Consider the following 27,019-nt stretch of genomic DNA (forward strand, 5'->3'; position numbering starts at 1 on the left):
CAGCCCCAGGCAGTCAAATGTCCTCCCATTTTATACAAATGGAAGATACAGTTACCTGAGATTAAACAGCTTACCCATGCCAAGAGTGGGATTAAAACCCACTCTGAGGTAAAGAACTACTACATTAATCATTTAATAGTTTAATCTTACACTCCCTACTCCCTTACATCTTTAACCCCCATAAACATGCTTGGCATCGGATACTCTCCTACAACTTTAAAAATCGGAGATGTTACAAATCTGTGGGAAATGCAACTTAGCATTCATGTGCTCCATAATTTTTAAATGTGTTGAAAACCAGTATAGCATGCAGAAGGGAAGGAGAGACCACTATAGGCACAGGACTTAAAATCAGGAGATTTGCTTCACATGTATCCTATTTGATGACTATATGAAATTAAGCATGGTGCCTAATTTCTTGGATATCAATTTCTTCATCTTTTAGATGAAAACAATCTATGAGTAAATCTTACTGCCCAGACACACCAGAGAAACACGTTCTTCTTCTTACATAGTAAGTCAGTGAGAATATGGAGGGATCAGGAACCACCGCTGTATCTTACACTTGCTGACGTTTGTTACCTGTGAAGCAAACAACAAAATGATTCGTTTCCTATCTCCGTAGCACGACACTACTGTGAGTGGCCTGCAGATGGCGCTAGATGTTTATAATGGACTTCTACCTCCCTATGCGTCCTGCCACATAATGGAATTGTACCAAGAAAAGGGGTAAGCAGCTGCTTTGGTGTTACTAGTTTGGGTTTGTTGGTTTGTGTTTGAGACAGGATTCTACTAAGTAGCCTTGGACGCCGTGGAACTCATTATGCAAACCGGGCTGCCTGAAACTCATAGAGTTTTTTTTTTTAATTCATTAATACTTTGAGAATTCCATGCATGCATTCAATGTATTTTGAACATATTCACCTCCATCCTCCCCTGAACCACTCCTGGATCCTCCTCACTCACCACCCCCGCACCCCACCCCCCCACACTTTCCCAACTTCATGTCCTTTATATGTTACCCTACTAAGTCCAATTTGTGATGCTCATATATTTGTGGAGAATGGTCAACCTTCCAGGACCCTCTAAAGTAAACCAGCTATTCCTCTTCTGAGCAGCCCTCGATAGCTCCTTAGCTGAGAGTCTGATTTGTTTGTTTAGACAGTGTTTTATTATGTACCTGGGGTCCGCCTTGCACTCACTTTATAGCAGAAGCTGGTCTTGAGCCCGCTCACAGGCGCTGGAGCTGCTGCAATGGGCTACTATGTCAGCCTGCTATTTGTTGTTGTTGGCTTCATGTCCACTGTGTCCGTCTCCGTTTGGTTTCATAGTCAGAGGGAAGGGTTGGGGATAACAGGACTTTGGCTCTTTCTATTGCATGAGCCTTTTATTGGGAAATATTGTGCACATATTAGAATGATTGGGAGAACCATCCAAAGTAGAGGAAATGACATTTTTTTTTAATGAAGGCAATAAAAAAAGAAGCAGACATTACATTTTTTTTCCCCTTGGGGAAAAAACTCTCTGGTATAAGACACCAAGAGGGAAATAAGGAAGCCTGATGCTTTTGTAAAATATCTTTCAGTTAAACAGCCCAACCTGTCATACCGCTCCTGGTGACTCATATCGAGCATCCAGTGTCTTAAAGTCAACTGCTGAGCAGTGTTTACCCCGATATGACCTGGTGTGACCCTCACTGATGACTAGTTTGACCCCTGAAAGAAAAAGAGGACAAAGAAAATCAGGCTAGAGGTTTAAATGGTCTAGTTTATCTGGAACCAAAGGACTTCGGGGGTGAAGATCAAGTGGGAGATCTCTGGGAAAATCAGAAAAAAATATAGACAAATATATTAGTTACTTTGTTTTGCTTTGGTAAAATACCATGACCAAGGAAACTTATAGAAAGAAGGGCTTATTGAAGGCTCACAGTGCCAGAGAGGTAAGAGTCCATCACCGTCATGGCAGAGAGCATCGTAGCAGGCAGGCTGGCTGGCATGGACCTGGAGCAGCGGCTGAGAGCTGACGTCTCACTCCGCAAACAGGAAGCAGAGAACTGGGTCTTAAAATGGCACAAGGGTCTCCGTGGAGCAATGGGCAGATGTTAGTAAGCATTTGTTTAAAATCTGTTGAAATTATTATCAGTGTTGATGATATGCTCTTTGGCTTCTCGTTGTAAGCATTCCTTCTGATGTTCATTCACCACTAGGCAAAAATGTTGAGGGATGGGGCAATTTAACTCCTGAATTGGCGGCTGTTGTACTCTCCCTTGCTACCCTGGCAGCCTTGAGCAAGAAAACTATCAAACAGCTACCGTGCTGGACCACCGTTGTAGTATAGGCCGGTATGAACGCCCTATGAATAACATCCTATGAACGCCTTCAATGCTCCGGAGGTGCAGTGCCAGCAAAGATTGTTTCATATAGTTTATATCAGACATTTTGCTAACACAAGGCTTGGTGAACTCTAGATGGCTCTGTAACCATTTCAAACTAGGTCAACGGCAGAGTACTTCCACTGGTGGCAGAGCAGAGTGACTGTTGTAACTGGTGCCAACAGGGAAAAACTAACTGATGAAACATATACTCTCTGTTGTTGTTGTTGTTGTTGTAAGACAGGATATCTCTGTAGCTTTGAACACTGTCCTGGAACTGGCTCTGTAGACCAGGCTGGCTTCGAACTCACAGAAATCCATCTATCTCTGCCTCCCAAATGCTGAGGTTAAAGGCATGTGCTACCACTACCCAGCTAAACTCTCATTTTTACATGAGGTTTGTGCTCTGATTGGTGCAAATTCAAGCCTTCATCTGCATATCATATGCTGTGATTGGCCCATGTACCTCTTCTCGTGATATATTTGCGGGCTGTTCAGAGTCTCTTAGCAGGGAGCCCCTAAAATAAAGTATAACAGCACCAATACTTCATCCTCCGTACCTTCACTCCTCACAAAGAGAGTGGGCCCTGCACAGTCAGGAGAAGGTAGACACTCTCTTTCCTGAACCTCTAACTGGGCACCAGGCATGAAAAAGTGAACCTAAAATGTGAACTTGGCTACTCCCGTATTCAAACACCTACCATCAATGCAGAGAAGAGTTCATAGTGGAAACTAGCAGGCAAATCAGAGCATGGCAGTAAGAGGCCTGGAACAAGAAATGCTCTCCCAATAACACAGGAGTCTGAAGGCCAACTCTGGGCACGTGCTGAGAGACCCAGCTAAAATCCTGGCATCCGTTCTAGAGTAGTCCGCCTCTTCAGAGATAAGAGGGTTTGTCAGTTTCCTCGAGCCCTCTATTCTCTCCAGTGTCTTCACCACAGCCCAGCTTGCTTTATTAGGGTGTACAGTTCTAAAATTGCTGTATTGAAGGGTGCAGTCCCGAACTTGCTTTACTGGGGTGTACAGTCCTAAACTTTCAATATCAGGGGGTGCAGCCCTAAACTTTATTGGGGTGCTGTAGTATATTCTCACTGGATCACTGTGTCTCACAGCCTCACCCCAGTCCCTGTTACTAACCAAGTCTGGGGTTCTTTTCCATCAGAAGACTTGGGCACTCATGCACTTTAGCAAATAGTCACACACACACATACCGATCTGGTGGTTATACTAGGATGTCTTTTTCTAGACTTCAGGCAAGATTCAAGGGCTAAACTTGATTGCTTGTTTTTTAGTTAGAACAAGGGGGACCCAAGTTAACATGTTCTTTGGTTGTATATTACCTAATCCTGACTCGGAGCCTGTAATTTCTCCTGAAAGAAAAGATGGGACACGAAGGGAGAATGTGTTCAATTCCTAGCCATTTTACATATGTGGGCTACTGAAACTGTAGATGCCATGGCTACGTGTGCACTTGAAGCCTTTGTTTTTGGAAGGAGGGCCTCACAGTGTCGCCCAAGCAGGACTTCAGTTGGCGACCCTCCTCTCCCAGGTCTGTGTGGTGAGGTTACAGGCCTGCAGTACCGTGCCTGCTGCTCTTCAAGAATTTTCTCTCTAATCGGGCATATCAGTTTAAAGCCATAGATTACGTAAAGTAATTTATTATGTTAAATAACTGTATTTTTCCATTTTCTCATTTTATGCCACATTTTTATCCATTTTTGTGTGCCTTTAGTTTGTATTTTCACCACCAGATCCACTTTAGAAACTACTCGGCAGATAGATTCATTCAGAAAATTAACTTTCCCTTCAGCATCAATGAACCTAGGGTTCTCAGGCTTCGCACAATGGAAAGTTATCGCTTGTGTATTTAACCCTCCAGTGCAGGAAATAGCTGGCTACTAGGTCATTAGGTCAAGGCAAGTGCTGTGATGTCATAGGATGACAGTCAGACACTGGGCTTCGGACCTACAGCTTCAAGGGCTGCCCACCTGCTGGCAGATCCTCCAAAGCAATTCCTAAGTGGAAAGGGCAAGTGGCTTTTCAAGTACCTCAGCCCCAAAGAAGCATGGTCTGTTTGTTCATGCTTTATTGGCTAAAATGGAATACTTGATCCCACCGAGGTGCAACAGACTCTGAGAAATAATTCTAGTCTTTGGGTATAATCATGATTTTGACAGACTATTGGTCATCAAGTCCACTTGGGAAAACAGAGTTGCTGTTACTGAAAATGTCACCCAGAGATATAGTCACCAGTTTGTTCCATACTGGGCGTCTTAAGAAATGTATCTTGAGGGATGGGGAGATGGCCTAATGAATACAGTGCTTGCTGTGCAGATTGAGGACATGAGTTCGTTGGAGAAGGCCAGCTTGTTTGTTCCCGGCCGCCTAGAACCAAAGTAATCACACGGAAACTGTATTAATTAAAACACTGCTTGGTCCATTAGCTCTAACTTCTTATTAACAACTCTTATATTAATTTAACCCATTTCTATTAATCTGTATAGCTCCACGTGGCAGTGGCTTACTGGCAAAGTTTCGGCAAGTCTGACTCTGGCTGCGGTTCCACAGCATCCTTGACTCTGTTTTTCTTTCTCCCAGCATTCAGTTCTGTCTTCCCTGCCTACCTAAGTTCTGCCCTATCAACAGGCCAAAGCAGTTTCTTTATTCATTAACCCAGAAAAGCAACACACAGACAGAAGGACCTCCCACACCATGAGTTCAAATCCCCAGCACTCATGTAAAAACTCTGTGTGTATGAATGTGTATACACACACACATACAAGCCCAGTGCTAGGAGGCAAAGACAGGCAGATCCTGGCAATCAACAGTCATCCAGTGCAAGCAAAACAGCAAGCTCCATATCCATCGATGAAGAGCCTAGCTCTAAATTAAAGAGAAAAACAGTGGGGGAAGATACCAGACATCAGCTTCTGATCTCCACCCTTGAACATGTATGTGTAAACACACACCATACCACACACATATACACAGAGACACAGCAACCTCTGATCTCCACCCTTGAACATATATGTGTATACACACACCATACCACACACATATACACACAAACACAACCTCTGATCTCCACCCATGAACATGTATGTGTAAACACACACCATACCACACACATATACACACAAACACAACCTCTGATCTCCACCCATGGACATATATGTGTATACACACACCATACCACACACATATACACACAAACACAACCTCTGATCTCCACCCTTGAACATATATGTGTATACACACACCATACCACACACATATACACACAAACACAACCTCTGATCTCCACCCTTGAACATATATGTGTATACACACACCATACCACACACATATACACACAAACACAACAACCTCTGATCTCCACCCATGAACATATATGTGTATACACACACCATACCACACACATATACACAGAGACACAGCAACCTCTGATCTCCACCCTTGAACATATATGTGTATACACACACCATACCACACACATATACACACAAACACAACCTCTGATCTCCACCCATGAACATGTATGTGTAAACACACACCATACCACACACATATACACACAAACACAACCTCTGATCTCCACCCATGGACATATATGTGTATACACACACCATACCACACACATATACACACAAACACAACCTCTGATCTCCACCCTTGAACATATATGTGTATACACACACCATACCACACACATATACACAGAGACACAGCAACCTCTGATCTCCACCCTTGAACATATATGTGTATACACACACCATACCACACACATATACACACAAACACAACCTCTGATCTCCACCCATGAACATGTATGTGTAAACACACACCATACCACACACATATACACACAAACACAACCTCTGATCTCCACCCATGGACATATATGTGTATACACACACCATACCACACACATATACACACAAACACAACCTCTGATCTCCACCCTTGAACATATATGTGTATACACACACCATACCACACACATATACACACAAACACAACCTCTGATCTCCACCCTTGAACATATATGTGTATACACACACCATACCACACACATATACACACAAACACAACAACCTCTGATCTCCACCCATGAACATATATGTGTATACACACACCATACCACACACATATACACAGAGACACAGCAACCTCTGATCTCCACCCTTGAACATATATGTGTATACACACACCATACCACACACATATACACACAAACACAACCTCTGATCTCCACCCTTGAACATATATGTGTATACACACACCATACCACACACATATACACACAAACACAACAACCTCTGATCTCCACCCATGAACATATATGTGTATACACACACCATACCACACACATATACACAGAGACACAGCAACCTCTGATCTCCACCCTTGAACATATATGTGTATACACACACCATACCACACACATATACACACAAACACAACCTCTGATCTCCACCCTTGAACATGTATGTGTAAACACACACCATACCACACACATATACACACAAACACAACCTCTGATCTCCACCCTTGAACATGTATGTGTAAACACACACCATACCACACACATATACACACAAACACAACCTCTGATCTCCACCCATGAACATATATGTGTATACACACACCATACCACACACATATACACAGAGACACAGCAACCTCTGATTTTCTCCCATGAACATATATGTGTACACACACACACCATACCACACACATATACACAGAGACACAGCAACCTCTGATTTTCTCCCATGAACATATATGTGTACACACACACACCATACCACACACACATACACAGAGACACAGCAACCTCTGATCTCCACCCATGAACATATATGTGTATACACACACCATACCACACACATATACACACAAACACAACCACCTCTGATCTCCTCCCATGAACATGTATGTGTATACACACACCATACCACACACATATACACAGAGACACAGCAACCTCTGATCTCCTCCCATGAACATGTATGTGTATACACACACCATACCACACACATATACACACAAACACAACAACCTCTGATCTCCACCTTTGAACATTTATGTGTAAACACACAGCATACCACACACATATACACAAACAAAAACATATCTCATAAACGAATATTTCACGCAGTCACTATCTTCCTTCTTTAAAGTAGTATCTTAAAAGTTTGCTTATATGACATTTGCAATTTGAAGTCATTATAATGAGACAGATCATTAACTCCTACTTGAATTTCCCTCCTGACTCTTTCATTGGTGAGTTACTTCCACAAACAGGTTGGCGCGGTCCAGTCAACCTTCCTGGATAGAAGCAGGTTTCAGGGAGAGCCCTTAGAATGACTCAGGAATTGAATCCATCCCTTTCTCTTCAGAGAGAACTTTCTCTGAAGTGTTGGCATATGCCCAGATGTCTTGCATTGTTCCCTTCTGTGTTTGCTGCTGAAGGAGACAAGAGACACATTTAAGACAAAGCCTGAAAGAATACCTGAGAGCAGAGAAAAAAAGAAAGGAGTGAACGAGAAGCATTGAAGGGACAGACCAGGAGAAGGGAGACCCAGCATCTAGTAGACCCCACATTTCCTGACCCCTCTAGAAATCAGTAAGACTTTATCCACTTCTATATTTGCCATTAACAGGAAACTGGAAAGCAAAATTTTCCCTGTTTACAGAGATCAAAAGCCTCCTTACCCAGAGATCAAATGGGAACAAGAGAGATGAACACACTTCTCCTTCCTTATTCCCTGAGCTGACCTTGGCCCCTTAAAGCAGTGGTTCTCAACCTTCCTAATGTTGTGACCCTTTAATATAGTTCCTCACGTCATGTTGGCCCCCAACCATAAAATTATTTTCATTACTACTTCATAGCTGTGATTTTGCTACTGTCATGAGCTATAATGAAATATTTGTGTTTTCTGATGGTCTTGGGGGCCCCTGTGAAAGAGGTCATTCAACACCCAAAGGGATCTCAACTCACAGGTTGAGAAACGCTGTATTAAGACGAAGCCTCTGACTTTTTCCTTAGGATCCTATCTGTGGCCAGTTTAATAAGAGAGCTAAGAAATTAGAACAGTCCAGTCCCTCAGGACAAACATGAAAGAAGCTACACCGAGGATTAAGTGTCTGTTTTCAATAGGAACCAGGGGTACTCATAAAAAAATAAATAAAATTAAAAATAACAACAACCAGCTTACGAGAGGTCTCTGCAGTTAAGGGTAGTGCAGCTCTTACAGAAGACCCGAGTTTGGGTCTCAGCACGCACATCAGGCAGCCCACAACTGCCTGTAATTCCAGCTCCAGGAGATCCGAGCCCTCTTTCTCCCGTGGGTACCCACAAAACACATGGCATACACTCATGGGCATACATACATATAAAAATAAAACGTCTTTAAAAAATAGTAGATTTTCGTTCTTACTCAAGGTCACACCCAGCTCTGCTAATGATCTCTGATGAAGGATACTGCCCCCCACTCTCCATGCCTGGCTAACCTAACAAACCAGCCTTCCCCATTCCCTTGGTCCTTAGGGAAGGGCGACAGTAGGGTGGAAAGAAATCCACGGGACAGCTTAGCATCGCGGAGCTAACAGTGCTGTCCTCTGCCTGTCCACCAGGGGGCACTTCGTGGAGATGTACTATCGGAATGAGACCCAGCACGAGCTCTACCCACTCACACTGCCTGGCTGCACCCACAGCTGCCCTCTGGAGAAGTTTGCAGAGCTAGTGGATCCCGTGATCCCCCAGGACTGGTCCACGGAGTGTATGGGCACAAGCAATAACCAAGGTACTAAGGGCGCTTCGGCTTAGTGAGCTTGCAGGGCTCAGCAAGAAGTACAGATTGCTTTCTCAAGCAACCGGGGTTTCCAGAAAGTTCTTTGACCATTATCCCCAGCTTGGAAGGAAATGAGTTTGGGTTGGTAATTGTATATTTTAGGAACCTCTCACTTTGAGCAACTCCTACCTCTCTATCTATCTCAATGCTTAACTTGGTTGGTCTTTCTTTCAGTGTTGCTGTAAAGAAAACCAGGTCCCAGTATAACTGGGAATAAGAGCTAGGTCAAGGTTGTGGGGCTGCCATGGCACCGTGATTAGCCCAAGAACTCTCCTGTTGAAGGGCTCCCAGGTTCTGCTTGAGCAGGATCGAATAAGGCTGCACTGAAAATGTTTGAAGTGAAACAGGTTTCAAACAAAGCCCACAAGTTAGTGTACAAACAAGAAAAAGAAGACGCTAACCCTAGGCTAATGGACAAAGGACTAATTTACCCGACAACGGCATTTACCGGTCACTGCCTTCTCTTAAAGAAAGGCAAAATGATGAGACAAGAGAGACACCTGGAGAAGTTTTTCATACCCAGCCTCGCATGATCGGATTTTATATGCATGTCAAAACACATTGAGTAGCAGAACTAAAAGATGAAAACCTCTTTGTGTCCATTCATGCTCCTTTCAAAGAAACTAAAAGCCAAGCTTTCCAGAAAGCTCCATATATGGTATCCATACAGCGGCTCCTGGAAGGCACTTTGTAGCCGATAAAAAAAACCTGACAAGAACAAGAAACTCAGAAGCAGCACCTCCGAGGTAAGGACGCTTCGCCAAATGCCTCTCGATACTCCAATGCCAAGAGATGCAGAATCTAAAGCCGATTCATAAGAGGAGATATGAGGACACGCACACAGACACACACGCATGCACACAGGCATGCATGCACACATGCATGCACACACAGATGCCACTGAAACAAAATGAGAATATTCTAGATGCCTCCAAGTCCAAAACTTATCAGAACATTGAGTGTAGCTGCAAAATCTGCTCAGAGGACAAATGGAATGTTCGAGGTTCTGATTCTGATACCTTCCAAACCCCTAAGTGAAGTACCTGGTCTACTGCCACTGCTCCTGATGCAGGAAGGTGTTATCTGGATGATGCTCTTGATTGGCCATGCAGCAGAACAGAATTTATTTCTAAGGTGGATAAAGTTACGATGACTGCTGGAGGTGGCCCCCATCGGAAGCCAGAACCTACATCACGGCCACCCTCTCTCAAGTTGCTTATGGAAAGAATAACCCAAGACATGGGTTGACAAGTTGTTTTGAGATACTTTCCCCCATGTAAATACATGTTGTTGGGGCCATGCAGCATCTACACTTTGTGAATGTCTTCCAGCGGTGAGGCAGGTGAAAACTGGCGAATAAAGTCTTTATTATTAGGACATCCAAAGGAAGCACTTTTATAGTGAACTTTGAAAAACTTGTGTGTGTGTATATTTTGTTAGAATACAATTCCTGCAGGCATATGTAAGGGCTTTTTCCCTGGGGGAGGGAGGGTTGTTCTAATATAACAGAAGTGACTGTATTATATATAAGATTATTCAGCTGATTTAAATTCACTTTTACATTAAAAACATAGTTTGAATTACTTGTGATAAAGAGTAAGCAGTCTATCTAGCTCTACCTCATCTGCTCAAGATAGAACTTGACAAGAAGACATCCTTAGACCTTAGAAAGTTTACAGCGTAGTATAGAACTGGTATGTCCTACTCAGAACAAGGGCATGTTTTGCAACTTATATATTTATTGTATATATATATAATAAGATAATAATTATAAGTTTATAAGAAATATAAGGTAGCATATCAGCTCCACAAAGCAAGAATTTTATCTGTTGTGTCCTCAGTACCTCAAAGAACTGGTAGGGTGCATTGTTTGGTGCTCAATAAATGTTTTCTCGCTGGTGTATAATTAGTCATCTTTCCTCCTCAGCCCCCTCTTATCTTGATGAAACACAATAGCCATCACGTTTAGCCCACTCTGTGCCTTATCCCCCAGCCAGTTTGTCTCCTCTTCTTACACCTATCTGCAGCGTGTTTTTGGAACCTCCCCCTTACAACAGCACCCTTGGCCAGTCCATACCCAAGGGAAGAGAAATAGGAGTGAGCCACAGGGCATTTCAACCATAAGAAAATCCAGTGGCTACCATGTGGTAGTATCCCATGCAGATTCAAGGGTGAAATGTGTATGTGTGTCTTCCCGGCACTGGCTTCCACAATTTCTCTTTGGTAACCCGAAGTTGGCCACAGCTGCCCATCACAGAAATCAGCAATTGACACAAACCAGGGGTTGCTTCAGATTCAAGTCACCAGCACCCTGTTGATTTTAATTAGCAGGAAGCTTTTCAGGAATCTATGAGACAAGGTGGCCACCAATAAAATAAACTTTATATTTGAACTCCTTAATGAAAAAGGACTAGATTACACCATTCAATAAAGTCTCAATAAGTGATCTAGAGGTGGCAGGCCAAAGTGGAGACATTCCTGATACAGGGAATGACCACTGGGGTTGGGTGACCCCTTGCCTTAGCATAGGTACTAATCAGTACAAGATAAGCAAGGCAGCTGGTAAGGGTTATGAATATCATTTCAATGGAACCACCAAATTTAGTACATAATTTAGCAAATAAAAATGATAGGGGTCCAAGATCAATTTAACAAATAGTTCTAACAGCTGAGTTATGATCTTGTGGGTGGAGGGTCAGGGGTCAAGGGGTAGAATACAGAATATATGTTCTAAGAAAGTCAATACCTAAAGCAATATAAAAATTATATATAATATCCTACATGTATGACGTGCTGGCAACCCTGTAATTGATGTTTGCAGACTGAATAATTGTTCAACCCTCCAGATTTAACCTGACTTCCTTAGGAACTCTAAGTTAGCTGGTCAGTAATAGGGAGAAAAACTAGGGATGAGTCTCAAATGGAATTGCTTAGTAAAGACCCAATCACTGGCTATATTTATAAACTCACATGCCAGCTGATCTGTGTCACTCAGCTTCTGTTTTTAGCATCGTCATAGTGAAGAGCCCTTGCTCCATGATGTCCCTCCCAGCGCCATTCCTCCCTCAGGAATGAGGCCAACTGGTGAAAACACTTTGTTCTCACCCTGTCTTTAGTGTCCCAGGCCATATCTCATTCATTATTAAAGGTCGTGGCACTTGCAGGAGTAGTTGGCAGGTAGTAGTTTGATCCCACGTCTACTCCTGCCCTCAGTGGAGGCAGCTGTGGCACCCATAATGATGATCTAGCCTGTGCCTGCCAACCAAACCAACACCCAACCCTGGGGACAGGCAAGACAAGCAGGGAAAGAGTTTAGAAGCATGTCCCCGCCATATAGGAGCACCATGATGAAGGGCATACAGGCAACTCTGAGAACAAACTACAGAAGCAATTAACTAAATTGACTAGTCAGAGTTCTCTCTGATGGGGTAATGGTCAGACAGGAGCCTGAGGAAGAAAAGGAGCCAGCCGGGTGAATGGAATGAAGCTGAGCAGGAAGAAAAATGTCCTAGACAAAGGGGAAAGAGAAAGTATGGAGGCCAAAAAGCTGAAGACAGTATGGGGCATTTTAGGAAGAGGTAGGTATTCAGTGCTTCCTCAGTGAAAAATTTAGGGAAGAGGACTGAAGCTGCCATTGGCTTCTTGCTTTAAAAGGCTCTGGCTTCAACAGCCAACATCAAACTAAATGGAGAGAAACTTCCAGCGATTCCACTGAAATCAGGAACAAGACAAGGTTGTCCACTTTCCCCATATCTATTCAATATAGTTCTGAGGTCCTAGATAGAGCAATAAGACACCAAAGGGAGATCAAGGGGATACAAATCAGAAAAGAAGAACTCAAACTCTCACTTTTCGCTGATGATAAGATAGTTTACATAAGCGACCTCAAAAATTCTACCAAGGAACTTTTACACCTCATAAACACTTTCAGTAATGTAGTAGGATACAAGATAAACTCAAAAAAAAAATCAGTAGCCCTCCTTTACACAGATGATAAAAGGGGGGGGGGAATCAGAGAAACAATGCCCTTCACAATAGCCACAGATAGCATAAAATATCTCGGAGTAACTCTAACCAAACAAGTGGAAGACTTGTATGACAAGAACGTTAAATCTTTAGAGAAAGAAATTGAAGACATCAGAAAGTGGAAAGATCTCCCATGCTCTTGGGTAGGCAGAATTAACATAGTAAAATGGCAATCTTACCAAAAGCAATCTACAGATTCAATGCAATGCTGATCAAAATCCCAGCAAAATCCTTCACAGACCTCGAAAGAACAGTACTCAACTTCATATGGAAAAGCAAAAACCCAGGATAGCCAAAACAATACTGCACAATAAAAGAACTTCTGGAGGCATCACAATCCCTGACTTCAAACTCTACTGCAGAGCTACAGTACTTAAAACAGCCCAGTATTGGCATAAGAACAGAAAGGTGGACCAATGGAACCGAATCAAAGACCTGGATATTAATCCACACTCTTTCGAACACCTTTTGACAAAGAATCAAAGAATATCAAATGGAAAAAAGAAAGCATATTTAACAAATGGTGCTGGCATAACTGGATATCAACATGTAGAAGAATGAAAACAAACCCATATCTATCACCATGCACAAAACTCAAGTCCAAATGGATCAAAGACCTCAACATAAAGCCAGACACATTGAACCTTATAGAAGAGAAAGTGGGAAGTACACTTGAATGCATTGGCACAGGAGACCACTTCCTAAATATAACCCCAGCAGCACAGACACTGAGAGAAACAATTAATAAATGGGACCTCCTGACACTGAAAGCAAAGGACACGGTCAACAAGACAAAACGACAGCCTACAGAATGGGAAAAGATCTTCACTAACCCTCACATCAGACAGAGGTCTCATCTCCAAAATATACAAAGAACTCAAGAAATTGGTCATCAAAAGAACAAATAATATAACAAAAAATGGAATGCAGACCTAAACAGAGAATTTTCAACAGAGGAATCTAAAATGGCTGAAAGACACTTAAGGAGATTTTATCTTACACTTGTAAGAATGGCCAAGATCAAAAACACTGATGACAACTTATGCTGGAGAGGTTGTGGGGTAAAGGGAACACTTCTGCATTGCTGGTGGGAATGAAAGCTGGTACAGCCCCCCCCCCCTTTGGATGTCAGTGTGGTGATTTCCCAGAAAATTAGGAAACAACCTTCCTCAAGACCCACTAATACCACTTTTGGGTACATGTCCAAAAAATGCTCAATTGTGCCACAAGAACATGTGCTCAACTATGTTCATAGCAGCTTTGTTTGTCACAGCCAGAACCTGGAAACAACCTAAATATGACCGAAGAATAGATATGGAAAATGTGGTACATTTACACAATGGAGTACTACACAGCAGAAAAACATAATGACATCTTGAATTTTGCAGGCAAATGGATGGAGCTGGAAAACATTATTTTGAGTGAAGTAACCTAGAAACAGAAAGACAATTATCACATGTGCTCACTCATAGGTGGTTTTTAAACATAAAGCAAAGAAAAGCAGCCTACAAACCACAATTCCAGAGAACTTAGACAACAATGAGGACACTAAGAGAGACTTACATAGATCTAATCTACATGGGAAGTAGAAGTAGAAAAAGACAAGATCTCCTGAGTAAATTGAGAGCATGAGGACCTTGGGGGAGAGTTGAAGGGGAAAGGGGAGATGCCGGGAGGGGAGCAGAGAAAAATATAGAGCTCAATAAAATCAATAAAAAAATAAGGAAGCTTTAAAAAGAAAAAGAAAAAAGAAAGGCCCTGGCTTCAGCGAGAGACTGGATCTGATAAGAAGGAGGCTGAGGGCATAGAGGGTAAGAGGCTACTACAGTGGACAAGCCTAGAATGAGAGAAAGAGGACTGGGGTGTAGTTCTGGAGGTAGCGGCACACAGGAATACCTGGGCTGGATTCCCAACACCGCAAAAATACCAGGTATGACGGTGCGGTGCACATCTGTAATCCCAGCAGTTGAGGGGTGGAGGCAGGGAGACCAGAATTCAAGGCCATTCTTGGCTACCTATCCAGTTAAGGAAAGATTGTGTTGGGACATTTTTTTTAGCAGCTTTTGTGTGTTTCCATGGGACAGGGCCTCTTTTTCAGCCCTGGCGTGGTTTTCAGACCCCTGCTCTTTGCAGTAAGGAACCAACGATCACTGTCATTTCTCAGCTTCTAGAACATAACTCTGCTAAATTTCCAAAGTCTTCTATAGTTCAATCAAGCATATAATTTTAAATTAAATTCTAAAAGTGTAAAGCTTCCCAGAGAGGCTGGTGTGGTGTGTGCCTGAAATCACAGCACTTGGAGACAGAATGATCTTGAGTTCCAAGCAGGAGATTTACCTCATTGAAGAGTGCTGGGCTAGCGTATATAAGGTTCAACCCTCGGTACTGAAAGATGGGAGGGTAAAGAGAGAAGGGGTTGTCTTTCCTGGGGGGTTTTGTTTGTTGTTTTTCTCTCAAGTCCCTTATCCAGATTCTTTTGGATAGATTCCTTCCACAAACCGCTGAAATAATCAGATCTCAAAACCCCGTAGCTGTGCCCTCATCCCATGCTCACCATGAGCCTGTCCCTGTCATCTCCAACCCCTACTGCCGCATCTAAGTGAAAAATTATAGACTGTTTTTTCCAGCTACCTCTTGGCCACGTCTATCCACAGAAGAGCTCGTCTCCATCCCATTTGAAAACAAAAGTCATTTCGTCCTCTAGTCTGTACCAGCCCTGTCTGTGGAGCTCATCCCTAGCCACAGCACAAATCCATGTGGTCAGCTCAGCCGCATCTTCCCCTTGATCAGTGAGTGGTCTTTAGTCTGTCACCAACACTTTTCAGCTCAACCGAGGAATGACCAGCATTCTACTTCCCTCGTCTGTGTCCCCACGTCCACAACTCTAGTTCTGAGCCTTGGGTACCCAGCCTGAGATATTTGAACGGCTCCCTACCCAACCTGCCTTGTCATCACCATCATGACACTACAGGTTATTTTTCCTAAACTCAGACAACAGTTCATCCCTCCCGAGCATTACTGGTCATTTCCAGGTGCTTCAGAACAAGACTAAACCAGAAACCCAAAAGTTGGACCCCAAGATACACACCAAGTCTTACCCACCCCAACTCCCATGCCCCACTCACTGTGTCCCAAACATACCCTGTGCTACAATTCCTGTCTCACTGAAAATCCAATTTCTTATACAGGTCATCTTACATCTCATAAGCTTTCCAATTTTTCCCTTTTGCAAATTCAATATACTCTGCTGGTTGCAGTTTTCTCTGTTTGAATGGCAACAGTAACACCTCCATTTCAGCATGGGTCACACTATCTCATAACTGCCTATCTGGTTCTCCCAGCACATGCTGGGTTTCTCAGGAGCAGAGCATATAGGGTCTCCCATAGTCTATCTGGTACAGGCTATGAGCTCACTGCAGGAAAGTGTGGGGACTCTTATCCCATGGGACTGCTGTAATAGCATAGCCAAAGTTAGTGAGTTAAGTAAAAATTAAATTTCTAAATTCAGAAAACTAACCATGAAAATAGATTTACCTTTTCAGGAACTCACTATTATAGCCCAGGCTACTCAGGAGCTTAAAATCCTTCTATTTCAGCATCCCAAATGATAGGATTATAGGCACGTGTCATCATTTCCAGCCCTGTGAAAATAGATTTTTTTCCCCGAGACAAGATAAAGATGATAGATAGATAGATAGATAGATAGATAGATAGATAGATAGAGATAGAGAGATAGAAATCATTAGTGTTTGTCTCTCTTCTTTATTTCCACCCAGTCTCTTCTTTCCTTCTTCAATTCTGTTCGGTTCTCTCTAGCTTTATTTTAGCTCCATCTACAGCTCTAACTGACTATCTGTTAGGCTCTAACTTTCCTAAAATTAGATTTTTCATGGCACTAAGCAGCATCCTGGTCATGAGAAAAGCACTGAACTATAAAACCTGGCAGTTTATAAGTCATCATTTTTGGTGTATTTTTCGGGGGGGGTTGTTTAGTGTTTGGAACATGGTTTCATGTATCTCGGGCTGGCCTCAAATTCCCTATGTGCTGGAAGAATATCCTCGAGTTTCTGACCCTCCTGGCCCTGCCTCCTGAGGTATGGGATTGTGGGTGCAACTCTACCATCACCCAATTTATGCCGTACTGGGACTCAAACCCAGGCTTTTGCTCATGCTAGGCAGGCGCTCTACCAACTGAGCCATACCCTCAGTCTTTAGGTAGCTAATTTTATGATTAATATTCATTAACACCTATGGGCCAGGTACTGATCCATAAATACAAAGTTCCTGAAATGGATAGTCAATTAGAAGAAACGAGAGACAAGTGATAAATATAATGAGTATTCTGAAAGATTCCGATCACAAGTGTCTGTTGGCAGAAGGGAGTGGAGGGTGGTACATGAATGGGACTTTGAAATGTGAAGACTTCATTGAAAAGATAAGACTTGAGCAAAGACCGTAAAGGCATGTCCCATCAGGCTGGAAGAGTATTCCAGCAATGCTATCAGCTGAAGCGATAGCACCAAGCAGGGATGCTAAGGGGTGTTTGAAGAAAAGCTAGAAGGCCGGTGTGACAGGAAGAAAGTCGTTATCAGGACCTCAGCTTCTTCTCCAATGGACATAGCCACAGTAGACTTCCCCTGAAGGAGGAGAAGGACAGGATTTGACTTGTAAGCATTTGGCTGCTGTGCTTAAAACAGATTGAGAAACAAGAAGCTGGGGATAAGTCAAGAGGGCATTACAGTGGTCCTGGTAAATGGGGCTAGAGGAACCAGGGTGGTTGCAGAGATAGGGAGAACCATTGACTTCTAGATTTTTTTTCCCAATAGAACAGGTTTTCCTGACGGATCGGGTGTAGGCTATTTAGAAAATAAAGGAATCACAGAAGACTCATTTTCCCCCTAAGCCAAGGGAGTTTTCATCGTCCAAGGAAAGGGTGGCTATGAGAAAAACCTATCTGTAGGGAGGAGGCTTGGGCTTCAGTCCGCAGGACCGCATAAACCCAGTGTGATAGTGTACTCCTATAATCTCAGTACTTAGAAGGTGGAGACAGGAGGATCAGAAGTTCAAGGTGTTCCTTGGCTATACAGCAAGTTTCTAGCTACCTGGACTGCATGAGATCTGGTCTCAAAACCAAAACAAAGATAGAACAATTATTTAAATGTACTACAATGGAGGGCATATGAATGTACTCGCTCTCTCTGCTGTGTATCTTCACCCTTCACTCAAGGAAAATACATTACAGCTTCTCTTCGCGAATCCAGTTTCCAGTATTACTACTCTTGTCTCTTTAACCATTATTGAGAAAATTGGGGTTGCATGAACACAGGCACTGAGATCCATGACAACTGCCTGGTAACCAAGGTGCTATGGTGTGATTGGTGGCAGGCAGGATAAACAGCATCGTCTTGCCAGACAAAGTCATCACTTCCATCCTATCCCAGGTGGGACGGAGTGGGACAGTGTGAGATACCACCATGCTTCCCAGAGAGGTGCAGCATTTAAAACTCAGGAGTTGTTTCTTTCTGGAATTTTCCACTTAATATATTCACACAGTGGTTGACTGCCATGGGTAATTGACATCACAGACCGTGAAGCCATAGATAAGGGAGACTGCTACATACCAAGTACACATTGCTTATGCATCAAGCCTGAGGTGGAAGTCATTAGTGAACAGATGGATTGGAAATCGTGCGACTGATAAGATCCTCTGTTTCTAGGGCAATAAAATTACCTGCTGAGCCTTTATCAAATGATCTACTTCTTCATTTCCTCCCTCTGCAACAAGGTTAGGCTAAATCAGTGATTTTCGTCTGTGCTCTTAGAGCACTACTGTTCCATAGATGAGACACCAGGACCAGCAATGTTTGCTTCCCATTGCCTCAGTCACCCCATGTTTGTACAATTGAAAGATGTGTGGCTGGGCATGGTAGCAGCTGCCCTTATTCCCAGAACTCCAGAGGCAGAAGCAGGCAGAACTCTGAGGTCAAGGCCAGCCTGATCCACAGAGCAAGTTCTAGGACACCCCGGGCTACAAAGAGAAATCCTGTCTTAAGCACCAACAACAGAGGTGTGCACTGAGAGATGGAGCAAGCTGGTATGGTATGTCAGCTTCGGTGAACAATGTGTGCCGGGGAGAGCAACTTTCTAATGTATTAGTTTCTCATCTGAAATATGACCTTGTGTATCTCCTCACGGCTGCTCACCATCATCTATCAAGAGATCTTTCTCAATAATTACAGATTCACACTACTCTGTGATTATGCAATAAATGTCCCCCAAACAAAACTATGCTCAGTTTCTCCATAAAATATGTTTTTTTGAAAAATCAGTTTTATTTTTTTTGGCTGTTTTGGTATTTAATAACAAATTCAAAGAAGAAGTAGGTGCAGGAGCCAAGGCCCACTCACTGTGTAATACTTCAGTTTCTTGTTGTGCATGTGGATGATATTGGTACAGACCCCATTCAGAAAGTCCTGGGAATGGGACACGAGGACCAGGATGCGCTTGGAAGTCTTAAGTTCCTCTTCCAGCCACACACAAGCATCCAGGTCCAGGTGGTTGGTAGGCTCATCCAGAAGCAGCATGAAGGGCCGAATAAAGAGGGCTCTGGCGAGAGCAACTCGCATCCGCCAGCCACCACTGAAGTCTTTCAGCTTCTTGCGCTGCATGGAACCCAATCCATGTAAGATCCTTGAGGCCCTCATCTCAGCTTTGTCGGCATCCAGCTCTTCCAGCCGCTCATAGAGCTCCATGAGCTTCTCACACTCCACATCCTCGTGAGCTAAGCGCTCGGCCTCCCTCTCCAGCATGGCCCGCTCTGTGTCCACCTCCATCACACACTGCAAGGGTGTTTTCTCGCTAGGAGGCATCTCGCGAGTCAGATGGTAGATGTCTACGTGCTCAGGGATGGGCACTTCACGCTTCCCAATAGCAGAGAGCAGCATGGACTTTCCAATTCCATTTAAGCCAATGAGGCCGTAACGGCGGCCTGAGTTTAGTTCTAGCTTGGTGTCACTGAGCAGCTCTTGACCGTGAAAGGTGAGAGAGAGGTTGATGATGTGGACATCAGTACTGCTGGGGTGAGAGGCCAGGACGCCGGAGACAGCGCGAGCAGCTGCTTTCTTCATCTCAAAGTCCTCTAGCTCCTTGGTCAGCAAATCCACTTCTGTGGCCTCTCTGCCATTGGCCTCCTCATTTTTCTCCTCTGTCACCTGAGGTTCTGTGACAGCGTCTCCATTTTCTTCATGTCCCTTTTTGGGCCGCTGTCGAGCTTTGGCAGCTTCCTTCTTCTTGGCCAGGTCGGAGGGCATGGTGATGAGGCACAGGGGTAGTTACTGTTCTTTGAGGAGTGGGGCCTCGCCGCTTGGCCTCTGTCGCAACAGAGCTGCTCCTTGAGCCCCTCCGCATGCGGCCGGCCGAAAGATCAGTTTTAAAAGACGGAATGGTTCCACTTATTTTAGTCAATTGCTCCAAGTGAGTTATTCAGATTTTCCACTGAGCTTCTGAGCCGATTCAGTTGATAATTTAACCATAGAAAAATGCATGAAATTCACTGAGGAATCTGAGGCAATAGAATTGGAAGTTTGAGCCCAGTCCATGGGGTGGGGGGGAGGGGGGAAAGGAGGAGAGAAGAAAGGAAAAGAGGGATGAAGGAGAGAATTAGCATAATGAGAAGACCGTATCACTATGGTCTTCCATATCACTAGGATACCAGATACCAGGCAAATGCATGGTGCCTTCATGGATGGCGCCAGCCTTAAAGGTGCTTGGTTGAGTCATGACTTATACATAGTAAAAGTGGATGAAAAAATGTTCACAGAAAATAATCTAGATGTACTTCTACATTTATCTTGTCTAGATTCTTCCATTTTAGATTAGGAAATTAAAATTTAGGCCAAAAGCCAGTATGCTGTCACTCCCCCCACCGCCCCCTACCCCAGTCCATGGGAGTGAGGGGGAAGGAAGGGAAGAAGGAGGAGAGGAGGAAGGAAAAGAGGGAGGAAGGAGAGAAGTTACATTATGAGAAAACCTTAGACACTTCATTCAGTTACCTTCCCTCTGCAGTGGAGAGCTGAGGCCAAATGTCAAAGGTCATGCTGAAACCAGAACTTAAGTCCCCTCCTGACCTGAGTTCTATGTTCTGTCCAACACTCTCTACTGAATCCAAGGCTGCTCCAGACATGCCTCTAGAATTTACCATCGAGGCAGGAAAGCTAGACATGATGGCACACACTTGTAATCCCAGTACTTGGGAGGTTGAGGCAGGAGGATCAAGAGTACAAGCTAGCTAGCTCATCCTTGGCGACATAGCAAGGACAAGGTCCCTCTGGGCTCTGTGAGACCCTGACTCACACAGCAAAAAAGCAGAAGGACAAAAGCAAAGTTTTGCGAAGACTTTATTGCTGACACAAAATAAAATACCTGTTTAAGTTTTAAATTAAGGCAAAAAGTCAACAATGATACGCGGTTTTCATCTGCTTTTTAGGGCGTTCATTGAGGGGGGTGTTGTTGTGATCTCCGCCTGTTCTTAACATATTAATTTCCCATCGGTGCATTTGTCTTTGCAGTCCTGAGGGTCATCCTTGCCATTACCTTTTGCCTGGTGTCTGGTATCCTAGTGATACTGCTGCTCGCCCTCATCCGCCACGGGCCCTGCTGGCAGAGAGAAGTCTATCGGAACATCTGAACAGACGGCTGACCTCCAGGGACATCTATCAGTGAGGTGGCACCTTCAGGGTGGGCTTCTGCCATGTGGGCATTGAGAGTTGGTGTGAGCTCACTGCCATGGGGACGAGTGCAGAGCTGGCAGGCTAAGTAGGTCTTCTGGCCACCGAGCTGCTCGAGGGCTACCACAGGACTCCCCTGCAAGAGCTCTTCAGTTCTTCTCCGTTCTCTCACACAGAGGTCCTGAGAGAAACAAGAAGCCAAATTCTAGTTCATCTTGTGCCTGCCAAGAGGAAGGGAGAGAAAATAGGACCAAGACACAGGTTAGAGCAGAGTAGGTAATCCGGAATGTTAGACTAGAAGTGGAGAGGCCACAGGAAAGTGACTTAGTTATTTACTAAACCTCTCTCTCCTCTCTCTCTCTCTCTCTCTCTCTCTCTCTCTCTCTCTCTCTCCCTACCCACCCTCTCTCCTCTCTCTCTTCTCTCTCTCTCTCTCTCTCTCTCTCTCTCTCTCTCTCTCTCTCTCTCTCCTTGTCTGAAAAGCAATTTAAACCCAGTGTTTGATAACTGGCAGACTTGTACCTGTACATCTAACACACACGTACATTTATCCATATTCAAAATGTCTTAGGTAAGGCATTTGACTCTCAGAAACTGCAATGTCTTCCACTTTAAGAATAGCTTGGGTTATTTTCTCCCAATTCCCACACAGAGAAATAACTGAAAAACCGATGAGATAAAGTCATTTTTCCGACTCTCATGGCCTGATTTTTGTACAGTTTGTATTACCTTCACTTTAAAATTATGATCTCTTATACTCACAGGGCTGTTCATGGCCAGTATGAAATGATAATTTTTTTACTTTTTAAATTTTTGGTGTAGTGCTGGAATGCAAACCCCTGGGCTTTGTGCACACTAGGAGAATGCTTTACCAATTAACTATGCCTTAGACCCTTCCCAACAATGTATCAACATAGAAAGGAAAGTACATGGGGCAGGGGACTGGGAAAGATTGACAATATACTGGCATTTGGCCTTAAATTTTAATTTCCTCATCTAAAATGGAAGAATCTAGACAAGATGAATGTAGAAGTCGCATCTAGATTGTCTTCTGAGAACAATTTTAGTCCACTTTTACTACGTATAAGTCATGGCCTGATCAAGCACCGCCAAGGCTGGTACCATCCATGAAGTCATTAAGGAAAAGACTAAAATTTACTTGGTATCGTTATATTCCACTCCGGACACACAAGCATTCAGCTGGTGACAAATTTGATCTCACTCCTCAGTCAGTTGCTCTACTTCCTTGGGGTTGCCTACAGATCTCAGAGTATACCAGATTTGGGGTGGGTGGGTCAGAGAAGGGCCTCTGGCCCCACTGTCCACGCTAACGCGTCTTTCTGAAGACAGGCAGAAACATCTGGACTGCGGATCCCAAGAGCATCCTCAGAATTCACTGTCTGGATGTCTCTCTGGGATGCTGGGGTTGTTGACACCCAGCAGGGAACTCTGCTCTCCACTCGGATCCCCACCCATCCCTCGAGTCCCATGGTGCCCCTGTTAAACACCGAGCACTCATCTCTATAATCTGTACTTTAATATCATTCTCAACGAGCCAAAGCCATCAAAAACAAAACTTGAAGAGCGTTCTCTCACTCTCCCTCCCTCCCTCTTTCCTCCCTCTCCCTCCCTGATATGTGTGTGTATTTATGTGAGTATGTATGTGGTTTTTATACACATGTTTTGCTTTCCCAGGCATGCTCAGAGGATGAAGGAGGATGTCACATGTCCCTTCCTATTCTTATTACTTTAAGACAGGATTTCCCACTGAACTCGGAGCTATTCTGGAATCCGGAAAGCCCCAGTAACCCTTCTGGTTTGTCCCCCACAGCACTGGGGTTAAAGGAATACACGGTTCACACTCAGCTTTTTACACAGGTGCTTAGGATTTAAACTCAGGTCCCCACCCTTGTACAGCAAGGCCTCTTACCCATTGAGCCATCTGCCCAACCCCCAGTACCTACCATCCCTCTGATTATTGTATAGAAAGCTCTCGGGCTCAGTATCACCATCTCCTTTACCTTCTTCCGCTGGCAAATGCTATAGCCATTTTTCATACAACATAGCAGAGGGAAGAATCACAAGTGACAAAGATCTATAGAAATAAAGCAGAACGCACCGATGAACTGCAGGGTCTCTCAGAAAATAACCGGTAATAATGCAACTTCAACAACGGGGAAGGTGAACTCCCAATACTGATAATTGCCTGGCAGGTGGGACAGATGTGACCATTCTAGTTGCCATGGTAATACTGCCGAAATATCATCACTAGAGCTGAGATCACCTCCGTTCTGGTGTGTGTTCCTTGTCAATTTGAGAGGCCTTTGTGTAGAATTCACACAAAGCAAGCATTATCATGTTGATGATAATTACATAACAATACCAGTGATGAGTAAACGGGAATGCACTGAGAGAGACACGGAGGGCTATCCTTAGCTTTAATGGCATAACTGACAGGGAATATAATATAAATGAATATAATTGTGAAAAAATACTAGTGCTTAAGAAATGTCATACATGAGGCTCCAACATTTACCTGGCAGTCACTTGACAGCCTTTTGTACTAAAACTGGCATCTTGTCCCTGAATGTACTTGCATTTCCTATTTTCTCAACTCCCTACCCCTTTCCTATCTTATTCTAATAATTGTTAGCTGACTGACTCCTTTTGGTCAGAGAGGCTTTTGGGTAAATGACTGTTTTAACTGTAATAACTGTTTTCTCTTTTAAAGCTCTCGACAAAAACCTCTCGAGCAATAATTCACATGTGAAATGTTGGTGCCTCAGATCAGGGCCCCTAGACACACACAGTCACATATGCCCTCTTAAATGTCCCACAATCAGAGCCCAGAGACACATACAGTCACACACATGGTCTTAAATGTCCCACAATCAGGGCCCAGAGACATACATAATCACACACACCCTCTTAAATGTCCCACAATCAGGGCTAAGAGACACATACAGTCACATACATGGTCTTAAACGTCCCACAACTACATTTGCACATTTGTAAAGATAAACTTTTTTTAATTAAATGAATTTTAATATAAAATTTATTTTTTAAAATGCATATAAAATATCATTTCAACAGGTAACTGATATTCAAAAGGTGTTCATGGAATATTTTAAAGATGTTTCTCATAACAAGTATTTAAAATCTGATACATTTTAGTCTTTTACCACTTCCCAAGTTGGAGTATCCGACTTTGAAGACTCAGTAGTGGCTAGTGGCCCCTACACTGACTAGGGCCATAGACAACAGCCTTTTTAAAGCAGAGAGAACACATTCTTTATTTGTAAAATACACTTTGGGGCCAGATGGTGGTGCCACACGCCTTTAATCCCAGCACTAGGGAAGCAGATGCAGATGGATCTCTGTGCGCTCAAGGCCAGTCTGGTTACAAAGTGAGTTCCAGGACAGCCAGGGCTGTTACACAGAGAGCCCCTAACTCAAAACAAACAAACAAACAAACAAACAAACACACTTTTGGTTATTGTGACAAAATGGCTGTCATCTTTAGGGCTGGAACACAGCTCACTGATGAAATGCCTGCCTACCGAAGGCAAGCCCTGAGTTCCACCCCCAGAACCACAATAAAGTAAAAATAAAAGAATCACAGGGGATTATTTTTCTCCTGTGTCTTCGTTTGTTTTTTACCTTTGGACAAACTGATGAAAGATTGTCTGAAATGCTTTAGTTTAAAACCTGTCTTAAAGGTAGTAGCGGAAACCTCTTCTAACTTACCTCCTACTAAATGTTCGATGTCTAGAGAAGGAAGCCAGTAACAAAGGCAGAGGGATGCCTTTTCAAGGTAAAAAGGAACAAAGGGCAATGACTTCTCAAGGAAACCATTCACACGTCATGACTTCCCACACAATTTGCTTTATCGCTAAATCAACAGAAATATGGAAATATGTTTACCATGATGAATTCTGAGCCCGAACACATCACACACACAAACACACACGCCCATGCACAGGTGTTGTTTGAAACAGGGTTTCTCTGGATAGCCCTGGCTGTCCTGGAACTCACTGTGTAAAACAGAGAAAATGAGCTGGGCACCAGCACGCATTCATTAGCCCCTCCCTGCTTCCTGACTGTCACGTGACCGGCTGCTTCAAGCTCTTGCCACCTTGACTACCCTGTCACGGTGGGCTTTACCCTTGTGCTGTGAGCCATAGCTAACCCTTGGTCACTTATATTACTTTTCTCAGAGGACTACATCACAGCAACGGGAAGAGAAGTTAAGAGAGAAGGAATCAGTGCTGATTCCTTATAATTCTTGCATTTGTGCAGGGCTGGATTCGATACCATGATGATAAGTTATTATAAAGAAAGTCTGTCTCTCTCGCTGTCTTTCTGTCTACCTCTGCCCCCCATGCTCTTCCACAGCTACCTGCTACCCCACCAGAGGCCCTCCCTAAAGCAGATCCTGGCACCATGCTCTTGAATTTTCAGAACTGTGAACTAAATAAACTCTTTGTAAATTGTTCTGCCTCCGGTATTTTGTCATCGCAACATCAAAACAAATCAAAGTAACTTACGTGGAAAGCAGAAGAGAATAAGGTAGTGAAGCCAGATGCATAGGCTTACATCCCAGCTTGGACTCTTACTAGCTATGTGGTGATAGTCTCCTAAATCTTTTACCAGTCTCCTTGTCTGTCAACTGCAGACAGCAGTGGCTCCTAGTCAAAGTATTATGATGAATAAATGAACCACTACTTACAAATGCCAGAAATGGCCCTGGGCCCTAGTGAGCAATATATTATTATTAAAATAATAATATTTCATTAAATATTCAGTGTAGGATGTCAAGAATTTGTCACTGTCTGCCAAAAAAACCTTATCATTCTGAATTTTATTGTTAAACAAACATGAGATGTGATTTTTCATTAGCTCTCTATACACTCTCAAGAGTGGATTTCAATCTTACCCCACATCTTAAAGTGACAACCATTATTAAAATGATGGAGTTTCCATTGGAGGAGCAGCAGGGACACCAGAGATCTCATTAAAACTGTTTTTTTGATTGAGGA

The 27,019-nt window shown here is 43.5% G+C and overlaps 1 protein-coding gene and 1 pseudogene across 1 annotated transcript in view; one reads left to right on the forward strand and one right to left on the reverse strand.

Moving 5' to 3' along the window:
- Acp3 (acid phosphatase 3) overlaps window positions 1-22,442 on the forward strand; it is a 50,018-nt gene extending 27,576 nt beyond the window's left edge. Inside the window, exons 9-11 of the mRNA XM_075964806.1 lie at window positions 626-729; window positions 9,011-9,180; window positions 21,822-22,442. Of these exons, the coding sequence (XP_075820921.1) occupies window positions 626-729; window positions 9,011-9,180; window positions 21,822-21,940 (393 nt within the window). The 3' untranslated portion in view covers window positions 21,941-22,442. The remainder of the gene's footprint in view (window positions 1-625; window positions 730-9,010; window positions 9,181-21,821) is intronic.
- LOC142846664 (ATP-binding cassette sub-family F member 2 pseudogene) lies at window positions 19,623-20,706 on the reverse strand (annotated as a pseudogene).
- Window positions 22,443-27,019: the final 4,577 nt, after the last annotated feature.

This window comes from Microtus pennsylvanicus, chromosome 3 (genome assembly GCF_037038515.1).
Source record: "Microtus pennsylvanicus isolate mMicPen1 chromosome 3, mMicPen1.hap1, whole genome shotgun sequence".
Lineage (NCBI taxonomy): Eukaryota > Metazoa > Chordata > Mammalia > Rodentia > Cricetidae > Microtus > Microtus pennsylvanicus.